The sequence below is a fragment of the Ambystoma mexicanum genome, chromosome 6p (genome assembly GCF_040938575.1).
Source record: "Ambystoma mexicanum isolate Mex_15411 chromosome 6p, UKY_AmexF1_1, whole genome shotgun sequence".
Lineage (NCBI taxonomy): Eukaryota > Metazoa > Chordata > Amphibia > Caudata > Ambystomatidae > Ambystoma > Ambystoma mexicanum.
The window spans coordinates 1001741153-1001760001 of NC_090935.1; the positions used below are offsets into that span (position 1 = coordinate 1001741153).

At 44.2% G+C, this 18849-nt stretch overlaps 1 protein-coding gene across 1 annotated transcript in view; it reads left to right on the top strand.

The window, feature by feature from the left end:
• Positions 1-16957, top strand: part of MEGF10 (multiple EGF like domains 10) — a 373462-nt gene extending 356505 nt beyond the window's left edge. Inside the window, exon 25 of the mRNA XM_069625609.1 lies at positions 10434-16957. Coding sequence (XP_069481710.1) covers positions 10434-10597 — 164 coding nt within the window. The 3' untranslated portion in view covers positions 10598-16957. The remainder of the gene's footprint in view (positions 1-10433) is intronic.
• Positions 16958-18849: the final 1892 nt, after the last annotated feature.

Sequence of the window (18849 nt, forward strand, 5' to 3'; positions counted from 1 at the left end):
CAGATAACTGTACGAAAGGCCATGCACCTTCAAGGGAAGATGGCTTCCTGCATTTACCTAGTACCTCACGCCCGGCTGCGCATGCGTCCTATGCAAGGGTGGCATGCGAAACAATGGTCTCAAGCAAGCAGTCAATGGGATGATCTAGTGGTAATTTCCAAAACTTGGTTCGCTCTCTGTGGTGGTGGAACAAAGAGAACCTTCTGCAGGGAAAATCATTCACCACCCCGGCAGTAGAGGCAACTCTTACCACAGACACATCACTGTCAGAGTGGGGAGCGCATCTTCTCAATCACATTGCTCTCGGCAAATGGACACAATTACTAACAAAGAAGCACATCAACCTTCTAGAATTGTTAGCAGTATTCAGAGCATTTCAAGCCTTTCAACATCTACTTCAAGAGAAAACAGCTCTAGTCCTAACAGACAGCACTATTGCCATGTTTTATTTTATTCATTTATTTTATTTTACTTGTTTGTAATGTGCCATAGCCCACAGGCATCAGGGAACAACATTTAGCATAAAACAACAATGAGACAAGACAAGAGAGACCGGAGAGAATCAGCCAAACAACAAGGATTTTAACTTCCTTCAGAAGGGAATCAGCATTTCTTCCTTGTGAGGGCTATCTGGAAAGGCATTCCATGCCATGGTGGCTTTAATCAGGAATGATTCGCCTTTTCCTCTCATTCTCTTCACCCGAGAGACAGTGAGTAGATTTGCTGAGCTGGATCGTAGTGTTCTGCTTGGTATGTGTCTCGTCAATGATTGGGTCAGATATACCGGGGCATATACCAGCGCTTTACCAAACAGGCACTTATGGGTCAGGGACTGCAATAGGTAACATGTGAAGGTCCCTATGGTAGCTGGAAACATGCTCTTTCCTAGGGATATTGTGAATTACCATGTCAGCATTATTTTGGACGATCTGGAACCTCTGAATGCTTTCCTAACTCCCCCCGCTCCCAGCAGCGCATTGCAGTAGTCCAGGTGAGGCATGATAATTGCTCATACTAAAGTTTTGCAGTTTTTGCGTGAGACCAAGGGATTTATTTGTTGCAGTACTTTAAGATGGTATTGAGTGTTTTTGTCGGCATTGTTGATGCAAGCATCAGTGCTAATAGATGGCTCCAGTGCTGTAACTAGACTCTTGGCTTTTTCCACTACTGGGATGGAGATATTGTCAACTAGGAAATTTGAGTAGACTTGACTCACCTTGCCTCTTGCCTGTTTAGTGCCAAATATCATGAGTTCCGTTTTTGAACCGTTGTGGCACATCCAGTTCTTGAGCATCCATTCATGGATGGAAGAGTAAATCGAAGTAAGGTTTGCCTGATCAGAAACGTAATCCCCACTGAGATCCATTACTAACTGGAAATCGTCTGTATAGCTGGTAAAATGCAACTCACTAGATTCCTGTTGATCACATGGTGGTTTTATGTAGATATTGAAAAGGGCTGGTGAAATGCCTGCCCCTTGAGGAACTCCATATTTAATAGTGTGTTTTACATAAATAAGCAAGAGGGAACACACTCTCCAGGTCTGTCCAAACTAGCACATGACATGGTATTTAGCATTAAAACGCAACATGTTCCTACTTTCCCAACACGTTCCAGGGGAACACAACTGCCTAGCCGACTTGTTAAGCAGAGATGTACAGCTTGCATCAGAACATGAATGGCAATTGCACAAAGACATTCTGCACAACATCTTCGCAATCTGGGGAAAACCAGACATTTCCAACCCAGGATAACACACAGTGCTAAAACTATGCATCCAGGTACCCCCAATCAGGTTCGAAGGAGAACGCTCTGTCGATGAGCTGGTCAGCGAGATTTGTTTACGCTTTTCCTCAAACACAGCTACTCAACAAGGTCACCCAGAAGATGCACCAGGAACGAGTCAGACTCATTCAAATAGCTCCAATTTGGGCACATCAACCATGGTTCTCACACCTGCTCAAAATGTCCCTTTGCTCACCAGTGAAACTTTCATGCCCATATAACATGCTTTCCCAACATCAGGGGACAATACATCCGTGTCCTCAAATTCGGAACTTGACAGCTTGACTCCTGAAGTCCTAGAGTGTGGGCATTAAAACTTGCCACAAAGATGTATGGGCATCCTTAAAGAGGTAAGCAAACCTAACACTAAACATTGCTACTACAATAAATGGAAGCGGTTTGTTATCTGGTGCAAAGCTCGAGACATCCACCCAATTGTGTGTTAGATTCAGGTTTAGTCTTTAACTATCAAAGAGTCAATTTATCAGTACTCTCTGCATAAATCACCTCTGATAACCAAAGTGTCTTGGTGGAAGGTGCCAGTAGTGAAGGCATTCATGGAGAGGGTTTAAAGATTACACCTACCTATTTCTGACCGTACTCCAGGATGGAATTTAAATGTTGTATGCACACGATCATGGGTCCCCCATTTGAGCCAATGCATAAAATCAGTCTTAGACACCTCACTTACAAGACTGCATTTCTCATTGCCATTGCATCTATTAGAAGTGTCAGTGAACTACAAGCAGTCTTCAAGATCCCTTTGTTGTCATTCATAAAGACAAAGTGGTACTAAGAACACACCCACGTGTTTCTCCTAAATGTATTTAAAAGTTACATGTCAACCAGTCCATAGAACTTCCAACTTTCTTCCAAAACCCTACCAATTTAGCAGAAAGGAGCCTCCAGACATTAGATGTTAGGAGGGTTGTAATGTATTACCTTAACAAGACAAAGCCAATAAGGAAAGCTGACCAATTCTTTGTGTCCATAGGTACTGGAAGGGGATCCTGTCTCTAAGTCAGCTATCTCAAGATGGACAGTCAAATGCATTCAAATGTTCTATTCCCTCTGAAACAAAATTGTCTTTCAGGCCCAGAGCACACTCAGCACGTGGCACAGGAGGTTAAATGGCATTTGTAAAGCAGCTACTTGTAGTTCTATACATACTTTATCACAACATTACTGTCTGGATACACATTCCAAAGAAGATTCCCAGGTGAGACAAGCAGTGTCAAGACATCTCGTTGCTGCAGTAACTTGAAACATCCCACCAACTTCTCCAGGTATTGGTTGCTAGTCTATGCAAAGCATGTGATTCTAAGCAGATCCACAAACATCAGAAGGCATACATTACTGACCGTAATCATATTTCTGATGCTTGTATCTGCTTAGATTCACATACGCCCACCCTTCCTCCCCTTATGGAGTTTAAGGTAAATAGACTTCTGAAACATACTTTTATGTACTCATGCATACACATAACAAATACAGGAAGGACTCAGGCTACCCCTCCCTCTCGACACTTACAGGTGTCTTTCACACAACATTTGACAGATTCTGCAATTTGATCTGTGCTTTCATATAGTAGATCACCACTATTTCGTAATAAAACAGGATTCTTTATTTTTCTCATATATTACATTTTTAAAAACCTACTTGAGGCTGTTAACATACTTTGCATGTGTTTCCAAGTTAGACCAACAATTTTCCTGGTGCCCACATTGGTTCGTCATATTATAGTCATATCAAGTAACTGTGGTATGTCAAAAACACAGTGAGAGGGTTAGTACTTGAAGTGACTTAAAGTGTAGCTTTTATAACAATACACCTATCAAGTCGAAACATTGCGTGTTTCCAGCATGAACAAAAATCACTACTGTTGTTGTAGTTGTTGTTCTTATGCTTTCATCAGGACTGGTAGAAAGGAAGGGGGCTCTGATTGATGTCACATTGACGCATGTGCAGTGTATGGACAAAATCCAACGGTGTCTACAGCTCCTCGCGGATCCAGACTGCTGTAATAGAGATGAAGAAATGGCTATAACACGAGCCATCCCAAATACAATTTTCCAGTCATTGTAGATGAGACATGAATTGCGGCGCACTCAAGGCACCTGATAAAAGAGAAAGAATATTGACCCGAGACACCGAAGAAATAAGCGCAGATATACTACCTAGCCAAGAAAAGGTTCGGCTGAGCAAGACATCAATCAGAGCCCCCTTCCTTTCTACCAGGAAGTTAGGCGAGGTGGTTAGGTGTTAGAGGAGGTAACATTAGCTCATCAGCTGTTTGCTGAAAGGAAGTAGAAGAGAGATGGGGTAGTGGGAGTTTTGAGTTATGAGTTTTATAATATGGACAGGAAAGGCAGAAGTTGAAGCCTGATTGTAGAAAGTGTAGGGAGAAGTGAGTAGAAGCAGCAGGGGGGAGCAGGAGTGAATGCATTATAGGTGAGTAGCACAGTGTGGAGAGAACATACAGTCATTAGGGAATGTGGGGTACTCACAGGTGCAACAGGGAGAAAGGCAAATGGTTCATAGGCTAAGAGGCAAAGAGGCTGTTCAATGGCTGGTCTTCACCCTTCACTATTCCGCCCTTAACTGGGACACTCCTGGGTTGATGCCTCTAGGAAGTTCAGAAGGGATGACACACTCTCTTGTCACCTGATCATCCTAGCCCATCAGTGGTTGGTCTCTCCGATATTGTCTCTGGTGTTGCTGGGATGAGACAATTTCTTCCTGATTGGTGATCCCAGAGGAGCCTCTTGTGGGCTTCGGCTCGAAATGGGGTTGATCCAAGATGACTGCAGGACGCAATATCACTGATCCAAGATGGCCACAGGAAGAGCTGTCAACAGTCCAAGATATCCGCTGGAAGTGATGTCACCAATCCAAGATGGCCACTGCCAGTGAAGTTACAAACAGAAAGTGAAGCCAAAAACCAGAAGGGATGACACACACTCTTGTCACCTGATCGCCTAGGCCATCAGTAGTTGGTCTTTTTGATATTCCTTATTCCCCATATAACTCATATATCCTATTCCTGCCTGACCTTCTTGCTCCCTCGATTTTCAATTTTGGGGTCCCCGTTCATTACAAACTGTGACTGCAACAATTCATCACTACCACTGCATCTGCTACTCATATTAACTTCCTCAACATTCTGAAAATGTGTCCTTCGCTTACTAACCACTCTATACAAACTCTAATGTCCACCCATGGGCTCCTCCTGCACTTCTACCTACCAAGAGCACACAGGTTGGCTCTCCATGAACAACTGGTCCGTTTTCAAGTTCCTTCTCCTAGTCTACAAAGCTATCAATGGTCTTGCTCCTTAGTACCTGTCTGATTGTATCTCTGTTTACTCACCATCTTGTTCCGTCCAGTCCTATTTTGCACTGAACCTAACTATCCCATGCCCTCCCTGTACCTCCTATCATTTCCGTTCTTTCTCCCTACTCACCCTCCTTCAATGGAACCTGCTACGCATCACAATAAAAGCCAGCCCAGCTGTAGATCTCTTCAAAGCTCATCTTAAACCTCTCCTATTTGCTAAAGAGGGCACTTACCCCACTGCCCCATCTTCCCTACCTTGACCTAACACTTCCTCCAGCGCTGCTTAATAATGTGATTTTGTATATTTATATAGTATTCCTCCTTAGTTTGAAGCACTTCCCCCCTTAGGCTAATGTTATCTTTGTAAGTGTTTTCTTATATACATGCTTTTCTGTTTGTTTTGTCCCTGGTATATGTACCACTTTTTTAAACTCTCAAACTGGTTCACCACTTGTTATCATCTTGTTGCTATTGTAAGGCACCCTTCATGGGAACTCCTCCGCCATACAATAAATGCATTATTGTAAGTCATTTGTGATCTAAATTGACATACCTGTTTCAGATAAATGCAAATGGAGGCAAGGGTCCACTTCTGGATTAGCCTTCATAATTTAGGGTGAAAACCCAAGTCTTTTAAAATGAGTAAGAAATGTGAGAGTGCCTCTACTGAGGACAAACATTATTTTTATTATGTATTTATTTATTTATTTATATGTTTTATTGCATTTATGGAATGCCCATACCCCAGGGTATCACAGCGTTTGTTACCGATTTACAGATCATGGTATTTATTGAGTGCGGTCCTAGCTTCGAGAAGCAGCGCAGCACTTTAATGAGGTATGCAAAAATACAGATACACAATGAAGCGCTTTTCAGAGGTAACAACAGAGCAGATGTACAGCTGGGGTAGGATACAGAGGGGCACAGAGGAGGGGTACAGCTGTACAGGGTGGTGGATATGGGGGGCGGATGGCAACTAGTGAGTCAAGTGGGGCCGGGGCGACGTGATCGCCTAGGTGTTGACTGCCTTAGAGATGATGCAACGAGACTTGAAGGTGATTTGTGTATGCAGTGGGAGCGTTGGGAGCAAGTGAAGGATGATGAGGGCAGGGGTGATGTGGTCCTATCTGTGTAGACCCGTGCGGACGCGTGTAGGACACTTCTCAGGGGCACAAGGGAGGATGACAATAGGCCTTCAAGGGGGGCATGGCCCCCATCCAGGTGGGATAGGACCAGTGATTGAATCTAAAGCTGTCCGAAGGGAGGGAGGGCTTGACATTCCACAGGAGGGAGAGCTGATACCAAGCTGTTTGAGTTTTCTTAGCTATGTGTGTCTTGAAGGAGAGGTGTTTGTTGATGTGGAATCTGAGGGACTTGCTGCAGGAGGTGAGCTAGGTGTGAAGCCCGTGGGCCTCATGGTTTATAGCTAAGTCTGTATGTCTGGGCAAGGGGGAACTCTGGCTGAGCAGATTTAAAAAGTCTGTATGTCTAGGTGATCAGTGTTATTGGTGAGGGGTAGGAATTCGGTCTTGGAGGGGTTGAGCTTCAAGTATGCACTGAACATCCAAGACTGGATCAGTGAGAGGCAGGTTTTGAGCCTGTGGATGTCCTCGATGGAGTCGATCTTGAGGTATAGCTGTGTGTCATTAGCCTATTGGTGGATGTGGATGTTGTGTGTAGCTTGGAGGGCTCCCTGCGGCTCCATGTATAAATTGAAGATCACTGGAGAGAGGATGGAACCCTGCGCGACTCCACAGGTGACAGGTAGCATTGGCGATCGAGAGGAGTCCATCTGAGCAAACTGTTGGTGGTTGGCGAGGTAGGGCTTGAACCAGCATAGGACAAGTTTGCTGATTCCCATGCACTGATGTAGGGTTTCTGTGAGTGCCTGGCAGTCTACTGTGTTGAAAGCAGCTGAAAGGTCAAGTAGGGTTTCTACCAAGTCCTCTGTAGAGTGTGTTAAACGTTGTCCAGGGTGTGGAGATCTTGCGAGGAGGGGCGTGAGGTGGGTCTGTGGATGGAGAGCTGGTGTCTATGTGCCGGTGAATCTTGCTGATTTTTTTTGATGAAGTGATGTTGATGGCCGTGGATTTTTCGATTGAGTGTGGTATGCAGGGGTAGCGTTTGACCACTTTGAAGAGGGCTGTGCTTTTGTTGTCAGCTTCTGCTATGGTGGTCTGATAGTAGGAGGCCTTGGATGTGTTGATTAGTTGTTGGAGGTTGCTCCGAGTTGCTTGAGGAGTGCCAGGTCAGATGCAGTACTGGAGAGGTGCCACGTTTTCTCTCATTTCCTGATGATTCTTTTGCTGAGGTTGACTTATTGTGTGTACCCGGGTGCTGACGGTTTTGGTTTCAGGTGTGTTGTTTCAGAAGCATGTGTCGGTCAATGAAGGCTGAGACGGTGGCGTTCAGTGCTTCCAGTAGAGAGTTGTAGTTCGTTTGGGGGTATTTGGTCCATGTGAGGTGGATGTTGGTGAGGTCTTCCGTGTGGAGAAGTTCTTGCACCTCTTGACTGTTCTGAAGGTATGAAGGACCTGAAGGTTGGTCTGATGGGTTTCTTCTGGGAGTGTTTAATTGCGGTGGTGTGCAGAATGTTGAAAGGCACGGCCAGGTGATCAGACCAGTCAAGCGGGAGAGAAGAGCTGTAGTGGAGGTCAGGCAGTGCAGTGATGATTAGGTTGAGGATGTTACCTTTCTCGTGTGTTGGGTCTTTCGTGTGCAGTGTGAGGCTGGGGTTTCAAGAAGGCCGAGGGGTGCTTCCTTCATCGGTTTGGTCGCATTGTTGCCTGGGAGCTTGAAGTCACCTAGGAAGATGTTGTTGGCGTGCATGAGGGACATGGTGGTGACCAGGTCAGTGAAGTCTTTGATAAAGGTGGTGTTGGGTTTGGGTGGTCTGTAGATGAGATGGAAGGTGACTGTGTCCATCAGGGAAAGCAGGAAGTGGCAAACGAGGACTTTGAAGGAGCTAATGTTGTCAATGTCAATTCTGGTGCAGGGCCACTAGGTCTTGTGGATGTAGCTGTCTGGGACAAGGTGATCTAGGATGTGGGTGTCAGACAGGTGTCTGTGATGAAGGTGGTGTGTAGTGATAAGGTTAGCAATGTCTGCTGCATGGGGAATAGTTGAGTGGACATTGGCGAGCATCAATTTCATTGTTGTGGACACTGAGGGGGTGCTAAACGACTTGAGGCTGATGTGGGTGAGATTGTTGCATTGCGGATACATGCCTCAGAGGAAGGGCGATCTCGTTGACGGCGTTGCCTGGTGATGGTGGGGTGGCCTTTGCGGACAGAGGGAGAAAACATATGTCGGTGCTTGCTTACCTGTTATCTGAGCAGGTTATTTTTGCCCTGGGTTCTCCCGGTCCAAACAGGTCCAAACAGGAATTGCCCTTTTCTATGTCTGCCCTTCACTTCAGGCACTCGAGCGAGACACCCTTGATTTAAGAGTTAAAAGCAGGAAGGAAGAGGCAGGGCTAAGGTGGGTGGGGATTAGGCCACGTGACCTAGCTCCACTTGTACCTGCTCACCAACTGCAAAGGAAAAGAGGCTGGAGGGCTGCTTAAGTAGGGAAAAAGAGCAGCAACCAGGAAGGCACCAGCAGTTTAACAGTGATTGTCAGGTGGATTGAATAGCGGTTTTGTGGGAAGTTGCCCACTCATGAAGGTCGTTTTAGCCCCCTATGTCTTATCAGAGGAGAAATATCTATTTGTATATCAATCTGATCCCTACCACAAGGACGGTACAGCACTGAAAAGCTAGGATACAGGAAATCTGAAGGAGGCAGCCTACAGGCAGGGCCTTTCCCGCACCGCTGGGTGTTTCAAACCTGGAGGCAGGACCACGTCCGATACGTGGTGGGCGGAGGAGTCCCAGGGCCTGGGGAACACTGCTGAGCCCAGGCAGGCAGGACGCCTGGGGATTCAAGGTCTCCTAGAGGGGGAGACAGGCACAAGAGAAGCCCAACAAACCCATGCTCGCTAGCAAAGATGCAGAAGGGACAAAACGCCAAAGGAGAACCAATGAACGCGAAGGTGCGGCTCTGCAAGTACTGGAGCCACCTGCGCCTTTTCTGAAAGAAGCACCAGCACGCAGGTATGCGGTCAGCCAGGAGAAAGGGGTGGCGGGCAGTTGGACTCTGAGGAACCTGTGAATGGGGTAGAGATACTGCCACACACACACACAGCTGATGGGGTCAAGCGGCCCACGAGAGACTGAACGGAATCCTGAAGGGGACTGAGATATGGGTAACTTGAGCAAGCAATCCAGGAGAGGCTGGGAGAAGCAAAACCTCTGAAAGGGGTGAAATCATTGTAATAAGCATGTGGCCTGCAAGGGCCAGTAGGCCACAAAAGACTGAGAAGAACTGGATTTTTGGAGAGAATAAGAGTAACGAGAATTTACAGGAAACGCTTCTTGAGGTAGTGAAAGAACAGTGTGACCGTGTGAAAATCATGCTAAAGAGGTTTAGAGTTCAACACTAACAGAGTGTCAAGAGAATTCAGAAGGTGTGTGATCTTTCTTTGGAACTGTGTCCAAACTCACTGAGGGGGTCAGGAGTCCTTCTTTTTGAAATACCTGATAACAGAGACTTTTTTTATTTTGAAATATCACACACGTTGGTTGATCTTTCAGAGACTTTTTATTTTGGGCCATCATCAAAGACTGAAACCGAAAAAGGGAAAAGGAACTGAAACCTTAAAGAGGGTTGGGGTCAAGTGCCAGCCATCCCAAGCCAAGAAGAGAGCAGAACACATCGATAGGTTGGTTTATGCTTTCGTATTGTTAGTGGTAGTGCAGGCCAAAGGCTAGAGTAGGTTTCAGACAGGAGAAAATTGTTATCTTCCGACATCCTGACAAACACCTTCTATTTTTGTCTTAGCATAAGGGACCATCACCATTAGCAATAGAGCTAGGATAGGCATTTCCTTTCTTTAATAAAGTAAAGTCAATCCCTAACATGTCTTGGAGACCGTCTCCCTTGTCTGACTTACCACATAACTTAGACCTGAAGTAGCAGAGTCTTTGGGGAGTAAAGAACATTCAAGCTTTTTACAGTCCCATTTTCCAGACTCATGCAGAGGGGACCCATCAAACATAGGTTCAGAAATTGACCGAGTGCAGCTATGGAGGGGATCATTATTTTACTATAATTGGGGAAAGACAAGCAGAATGGTCTACCTTGTGCAACTCTTGTGATTGCCTTGTTTGGATTCTGTATCAACGTATTTTGTCTGCAATGCCAAGTGTTATGATGTTTTTCTTTTTTCTGTAGCCACACCCCTAATCTCTGCTTATCTGTTGCTCTTCTAGAACCCACCGTCAGCATCGTTCAGGGAGGAGCCTTCAACAACAACGGCCCTTTTACTCAGGACCCATATGACCTGCCAAAAAACAGCCATATTCCATGCCACTATGATGTGCTCCCAGTGCGGGACAGCCCTTCCTCCCCAAAGAAAGAGGTCATCAGTGAATGAGACCACCGCTGGAAAACCAGGCAGAGGACACCATCCAGACACAACGGTGGCCTGCCAATTCGTCTTCCTCTCGAGGGCAACCTATGTTGACTGCTAATTCTTTCCATAGACAATAATCTTAACAGAGCGACATGAATAGACATCCATGCCCACCAAGAAAGGCCCATGGATGCCAAAATGAGAGGGAATCTTAGTGACAACCTCCTTGGCTGATTTTTAAATGCTGATGAAACTTAAACATGTTCTTTAAAAGTCCCAGTAATTTGGATACGTTCATGGTGTTGTGCAAGAGGACTAAGGACTATTTAGTGTGTTTAGTTACTTGCTTCCTAAAGATGAACTATTAGAGACATGCCAATTCACTGTGCTCGCAGTTTATTATTACTGATAAAGAAAATAGCAAACACTTTGAAGGCCAATAGCACTGTCCACTTGTTGACACTTGTCCTCAAGTTGAGGCACCTCAGCACAATAACGAACTTTCGGGGGTCGGGTCAAGGTGCCTATGAATCACAGGCGCATACTTAGTCACATCTATGCAGACAGAACACAGTGGAAGTAACATGGGGGCATATTGAAGATTTAAGCCACTAGCTCAATGGAGATTTGCACTCACCTATTGTTGTTTCAATTAGGGCCTGCAATTTAGGACCTAGATGGCCAAATTGTGACATATATAGCCAGCTTGGGACCTAAATGGCCAGAAAATCCATTGCATATGGATTGTGTACGAAATATAATCTGGCCACAAGCGCTACAGCTACACCATATATATTGTTTTGTGCTACTTAGTGACCTGTGTGCAGTCAGTACATTACAGAACATCTATCTACCTATCCCAATGTGTGTCGCTTTCCTCTAGTCCAAGCAAACGTACTTAGCACATCAATACATTGGTAAGAAATACATTGATGTGTTAAGTAAATGTGCTTGGAATTAATGAAAACAATATTATAGTGCTTGAGGACCAGGCGATAGTTGTGATACTAACTTGGGACCATTATAGTCACTGGGGACAGCTCATACATTACATACAACAAAAAGAAATAACAGTATGACGACCCCAACCATGGTTCCAAATGATGGACATGCCAGGCTGTGTTCTTGACGCATACAGATTTTACAGATTAACAGAAAAGAAAAAAAATCCTTACATTTAAAATCAATTAACAAAGGCCACATGACTGGGACAACAAATGTCCTGGGGTGCTGGTGCTTTTTGATCAGATGTCAGTGTTCTTGTAGACGGTGGTTCTGATGTATCGATTAATAATGCCAGCCCTGAAGCCAGTCAATTTTAATGTGAACTGAGTGACAGAACTTGAGTCTTCATTGGCATGCTGTTCGGGATGCCATTTCAGCACTCACAGCACCTGGGCATGACCAGCCGAGGATGGATCTCACTGCGGGATCCAATATGGCATCCATGCTACTATACGCTGGTGGCAGGATGGATTGGTGGCATAAGAGCAAGCGGGGCAGGCTCTTGTGACTAAGGGGGGGTGCTCTACGCTGTGGGAGGACACAGTAGGCAATGAAGCCTACATGCAGCAGCAAGTAATGTGGCCACCAGCACCCTGCATCCCCGGAGGAAGCACAGGGGAGCAGGAAAGAGTAAAAGCCAAGTATTTCAGATCATTATGGGTGTAAGGAAGTCAGTCAGTCATCGGATAGGATTGAGAAAATGACGAGATGGTTTCCCAAGAGAAGCCATACGTAAAAGAGAAAAGTGGAACCCTTTTCCACAGCCAAAGGTTAAAGGTGAGGTACAACATCTACAACCTTCGATATCTGTCCCCGGGACCTCTTGGCTCAGCAACTGTTCCCGAGCATGACGGATCAGCTGCGCATATCATGGCACAACTTCCTAACCATGTAAATGACATTGCTTCAACTTGTCCGAATGGGTCGTGAGTGTGAGTGGTGCGGAGAGGGCTGGTGCCGGCCCGCACTGTACGTTTGAAGTGGTAGAAGAGATATGACTTTGATTAAGCAACAGTAATGCGTATGTAATGTAGAGTGTAAATATATATAAATATAGAGATGGGATTTTCATTCTTGTATTTTTTAGCGATGATTGGGGGTGACGCCAAGCAGGCGGCGTTCTCTTTTTTTGTAGCCTTTGTAGGGGAAATATGCTTAAGCAGGTCTTTCGCATAGTGCTGACAACTTTGTTGCATAGACACACAGCGCGGTAGAGGAGTTTTCCCAGTAATTCATACATTCATCAGAATGTTGTATGCCTTTGCTTCCTAGGGGGTTCTACTTACCATTCTAAAACATGGTAAAGGAGTTTTGCTTCATGCATTTTCATTTAACGTGACCGACTATAGACATGTGTATGGCACTCTGTACCTTGACAAGTCTCTAGGTGTTGTGGAAAAGGGCACTTTGTTGCACAATGTGTTTTGAACGGGAGGGTATGGGTTGCTGTAGTTGTGTGCTGATGCACTGCATACAAATATTACACATGGAAAGAATGAGAAAGGAGATTGCAAAGCAATGTAATAAGCTGCCACAGTTAGCCCCATTTGCAGAGGTGCCAACACAATGCGTGTCCACCCCAAGACAGGCAAAATGCTGCATTTCCACACTGTATTCCAAAGGCGGTTGGTTCCTAGTGATACAATCTTAACATTGGTACCAAACAAGGCTGGCTTAACCACATAGCTCCTCCGACAAGTTAGCTGGACCTCTTTGATCAAATGCACTAAACAAGCAATAGGGCAGCAATCAGGCTGAAATAGGATGGGGTGGCTAAGGGGTGTTGTAATGTTTGAGAAGAAAGTCATATTTTCCCGTCCCTTTTCAGGTCTCGCAAAATCAACTCAACCACTTGCATAGTCAAGTCATTTTTATGAAGGTCAAGTACCATTTGCATGCTTCTCAACCTTCCTGCCGAGCACAATGAAATTCTGGGATGTGTTGTGTGACACTTTTAATTGATATTTACTGCAAACTAACTTTGTTTGCAGTACATGTCAAATAAAGGTTTCACTTTGCATAGCTGGCATCTGGGTGGTAGCAATGTACCACGCATGAAGCGGGGGTATAGTGACATGCACCATTTTGTAGAAAGTGCTGGTAAATTTGTGTCACTCGTTGCCATGGGTCGAGTACATTTCTCTAAAATAGAGTAGGTGATGTACGTTACTCGGCCCGCTGGTCTACCGGGACTTTAAAGGATCCCTGAGGCCTGTTTTTGCTTGTTTTCATGATTCAATTTCACATGTTTACGCATTGGTGAGAAATTATTTAAGGCTTCCTCTCCAGCAAATGTCTAGAGAGAAACATGGTGGACCTGAAAACCTCTCAGGACCAGTTGTTAGGTATGGGGCAGAAAGTAAATGCAAACCACCCAAAATACATACATGCAGCATTCAAGATTGAGGGTAGCTGGGAGCTATGCAGTACCTGCATGTAGCCTAGAAGAGCCTGGTTAGCTTGACAACAACAGCTACCAGGAGCTATTTTTGGCTCCCAACGCCAGCTGATGTTGAACAAACACACCTATGTGAATATAATCTGGGCATTTGGGAAAATCTATAAATATGCATTAGGACACATCATCCAACATTTTAAGCATACAGAGTTGTAAACAGCTGGAAAGCAAAATACTCTTGATGGAAATTGACCTGTCACTAGACCACTCGAATGCCTTTGCCATGGCCACACTCAGTTACCTGACATATTTTCTTATCCAGCATCCTCGATTACACGGGAGTGCCATGTAAGAGCAAAAAATAACTTCAGTGCTGATCTTACAAGTGAGAATACCAATAATGCTTTACTTCCAATGCTCGAATAACAATGTAAATACAACTTATAATATGCCTGCATACAAAATGAATGCAATGCCAAATTCAATTTATACGTACTCCCCAAGAAAGCAGTACTAGTTTAACTATATGAGGGGGAGGGTGGAGTCCCACAATACCCCCTGCCTTTCCTTATAATATATGGGGTAACTATTATACTGCAGAATCATATGAAAGTTACTCAGTACACCTGCAATAACTCCAGGGTTTGCAGGTACACTAAGTTCCTTTATTGCTTGTAGTTCCAGGGTTCCAGTTATTCTTACAGACACGTTGGGGGAGACACTCACTGGTTAATCCTCAAGCACTCACAGCTCAAGTCTAACTGGCATTCATGGATCCATACACACATCACATTCACCCAACATTCTCTGAGCTGCCAGTCATCCACAAGCACCAACATTCTAACAGCAGGCAAAGGGGCAATGGGGACCTGTGACAAGCACTGCCTCAAGCCCCATATACTACACCAATTCTGATGCGATCTGTAACATGCTCCGAAAATCGCTCTCTCTGAAGGCCCAAAAACTCAGTTCCTAAAATTAAATTGCCCTAGAGGTTATTGTATGCTTCGGTTCTTTTCAAATTCTTCTTAAACGGCAGCAAATACAGAAGTGGGCACTAGGGCCCATGCCGGTCCAGAAACACCACATTTCAAGATTGGGTCAGTGCAACCCAAGTAGCAGATCACCAGATCCCAGCGCAGATGACACCTAAGAGAAGGTGCCCCAAAACAAAACAGAAAAAAAGCCCTAGGCTTGTGAGAGGTCAGCACCAAGGGAATCTACTCAGCAAGCTGTGTGTGGATTTAAGGTGGGATCGTTTTTATTTTGAGACAGGAGCTGAAGAAAGTATAGATACAAGTACAGATCATGATGGATGATCTTTCGCTCACCTTTACAGTTGCGATTGCATGTAGTATGTGAACTTTTGCACTTTGTCAATCTCTTGCACTGCAAATTCCTAAAAAGAAAACCATGCAGAGCTCTTTAGAAACTGGTTCCGTATTGTGACCAAGATCTTATGTTTGCGTGTCCGGTTCAATTTTCAGAAAATGAGCGCATGGCTGAATGCTTTAAGTGAACATTTTCCCCGTGAAAATTCGGCTCCAGGTCGGATTCCAAAACATAAACTGCAGTTTATACAAAGAAGTGTCTTTTTTTGGTGCGCAGAGTAAGTAGAAACCCCTAGAATTTGGTCTTTCTGGTATGGATAAAAGGTCTTAATAATTCATCTCACATCTGTGTGAAAATCTCCACCCACGGGCAACCCGAGTTGTCATAGATAATCACTGCGTCTCATTGCACTTCAGGACACAACCTCCATAATAACAAGGTCGCAATCCAGATGCGGTCCACGTCAGATTACGTCATCAGTGGAATGAAGCTGGTATCCTCTCAACTTAGTGGATGATGGATCCAGATCTATTTTAGTTCCATCCGGTGGCATGCACATTTCTTTGTATAGGCTTTCAATTTTAAAGAGGCATATAGTGCCCCAATAACAGCATTGAACATCGGCCCCTGTGCACAGCAGGAGCCCTTCACAGAGAAATGCTATGGCGCGCCCTGGGTGGGCTTGTTTGACATGGTAAAACATACAGCAATTGGGAAAAGCACAGTGGGTGTAAACTGAATAATTTTTTGGGTGTGTGTGCAAGGTTTAGTATAAAGTTATAATGAAAATATAAAAACAGCCATCTATAATATTTCATGATTTTACAAGTACAGATGGAAACATTCCATTTAAATACATTTTGATTATTTTCTAGAAAGTCTAGATTAAAAAAATTCGAGCAAAAGACTGACATTGTCAAGTACATGTGCATATGGATTTTTTCGACATTGTAATCTTACAATGATGTAATTCACACCACGCCGCACGTCACTTAAAGTATGTCAATTGTGCAGCAAAATGTAATCTAGGCCAAAATGGCTGGCTAGTTGTCCTAGAAGTGGTGACAATGAGGCACGCTTATTGTAAGGCAGCGAATCAACCTGCATTTGCCGCGTAATCTAGAAAAAGTGGGATTACTGATGCAGGCTCATACCCATAGATGCACCTGTTCACAGAGTGTTACTCCCCCCAACCCCCAGGACAAGGTAAAGGGCGGACTACACAGAGCTGATTTTGATGAAGATGCTTTATATTAAAGATTGTATATAACGTCATAGTAGATGTAAATCACTTAAATTTGACATGTGCGTGATTATTTAACCTTGTACAGGAAACCTCCTCTGTTTTGATATAGTTCATCTGAGTGCCACCAAACTGGGCCTGGCCCATTGCGATGAATCTGGTAGCACCTCCCAGACGTTTTGCATTTTTTTTATAAGACTGAACTTTTATGTATATAAATTATGAGAAATGTTTGCCTCTGTATTTCTGCTTTTGTTTCTCCTACAAGAACGTCTTTTAACGTTGAAATGTTTCTATTTTCCAAAGATGACCAACCTTCACCTGTAGCACCTGTCATTACCACTTTGTTTATCACCAAACATGCCTGTAGGTTAATGCAATAAAGATTTCTAATAAAGACGCATCTGCGGTGCTGCTTTTTGTATTGCCAGAGATTTGCTGTGAATCCACAAGAGTGGTGGTGTCCACAAAGGTGAACTATTTCCTGGATACAACTGAACAATAAAAGCATAAATAAAAATAATACAGAAGTTCAGATATTACTTACAGTTTACTCGATCACTACCAACCACTGAATAGTAAAATCCAGTTGGGTTTTCCAGATAGCCTCAATGAATATGCATGAGAACAATTTACATACATTGGAATCCAGTGGAAGCGATTTGCATAGTTGTCTGTCATTCTGAAAATCCGACTGGATTCTTATAGGGACTGTCTTCAAGTCAAGCCCTGACAGTATTCAATATAGAATCACATGAAACACGCAGAACGGTTGCAAAACCAGATCTAAAGGCATGAGCAGATGTTTCATGCCACCGGCTACCAAGAAACATCTAAACTGCTTTTATAGGCTTTAACCTGATTGCTGGAGGGCGAGTTTTTTAATCTATATTTGCCTATTTGTATTTTTATTTGTAGCGCTCACTCAGCCTTTTGGCAGTGTCAATGTTTTATCATTAGCACCACATGCATATTTCTAAAGTCTTTATATTTGTTCATATGTTTTGTTCATATGTTCATATTTTTGTTCATATTACATCAAGAAAACCAAACCCGTTTCAGATTTCTACTAAGGAACCATTATCCTTTAGGTATCAGGACCTAGCCAACATTACTTAAAATGGAGTCGTGTTCGTCAAGTAGTCCATATGCGCAATATCAAAGTTCCTGTCAATATTAAGTAATAGCTCTGTATATATAGCACAGTATATAAGCATAAAAGGAGGTGAGGTGGAAGGGTAGCAGAAGAGATGCCGTGAATGTGTACATGAGAACTGCCAGTGCGGTTTAAGGTCAAGGCAACCAATCTGTCACCTTACACACTATTATTGGTAGATTAAGCTTCCATCAATGCACTGATTTATACAGTCCTCGTTATTTCCACCACACATCTGTCAGAAGCTATTGTGACAAGGCCAGTAAAAAGAGTGGATGGGAACCCCTACAAGCCGGGGGTAAGAGGCCTACCAGGAAGGCCAGTCCTACCACTGAGGTGGGCAGCGGAGGGGGCCTCAATTCCCATCTCCCTTCGCCTTTTGCCAGCAGATTTTGGTGCAGACCCTTGTCTCCAAACTTGTCTCATGGTTCAGATATTTTCTCACTTTCAGAAACCACCAGCCTGATTCACCACCCCACCAACAATGACCAAGCAAGAGAATAAACATCACTGTCTCTCAAGCGGACCAGCGAAGAAAAAATGCAACCTGAAGCCACAACTCTGCAGAGACCCTCCTGCCAGAGCTCAACAGCAGAAAAGAGAGCGATGAGCTGCTGCTGCACTCAGATACTACACAGAGATCTGCATCACGGGACCGGCTGGACACGCTGGAGAGTTTGTGCAAGGAGTTACAGCTCCAATAACCAACCATGGACAAAAGGGTGAAAAGAACCTTTATTTCCCAAACTCACAGGAAATAGCGCCCAGAACACGAACTGGGACACTGAACTTTCTACGCCACCATCTCTGGTACACGGTGGATCTACGCAGAGAAAATGGCCAGGGTTTAACCTCCTTTTTATGCATTTTGCTATGTAAGGGAGGCATGGTATCACAAGTATGACACTGACACAAGAGGTACAAGTTTCAAAACCTTTATTCAATTTTTGGGGTTTGGAAACCTCCTACTTTGCCCTATAGCTATGATGGGAGTAGTCTGTACCATCAAGTAATAAAGAAAACACAGTCATAGTCAGTCTTTGTCAAATCAAAATGACCTATGCTAACAAAACCTAATGCCTGCCCTATCACTTATACAAAAAGTGTGTAAAGGGGAATATGTATGCAAAGGAAAATCA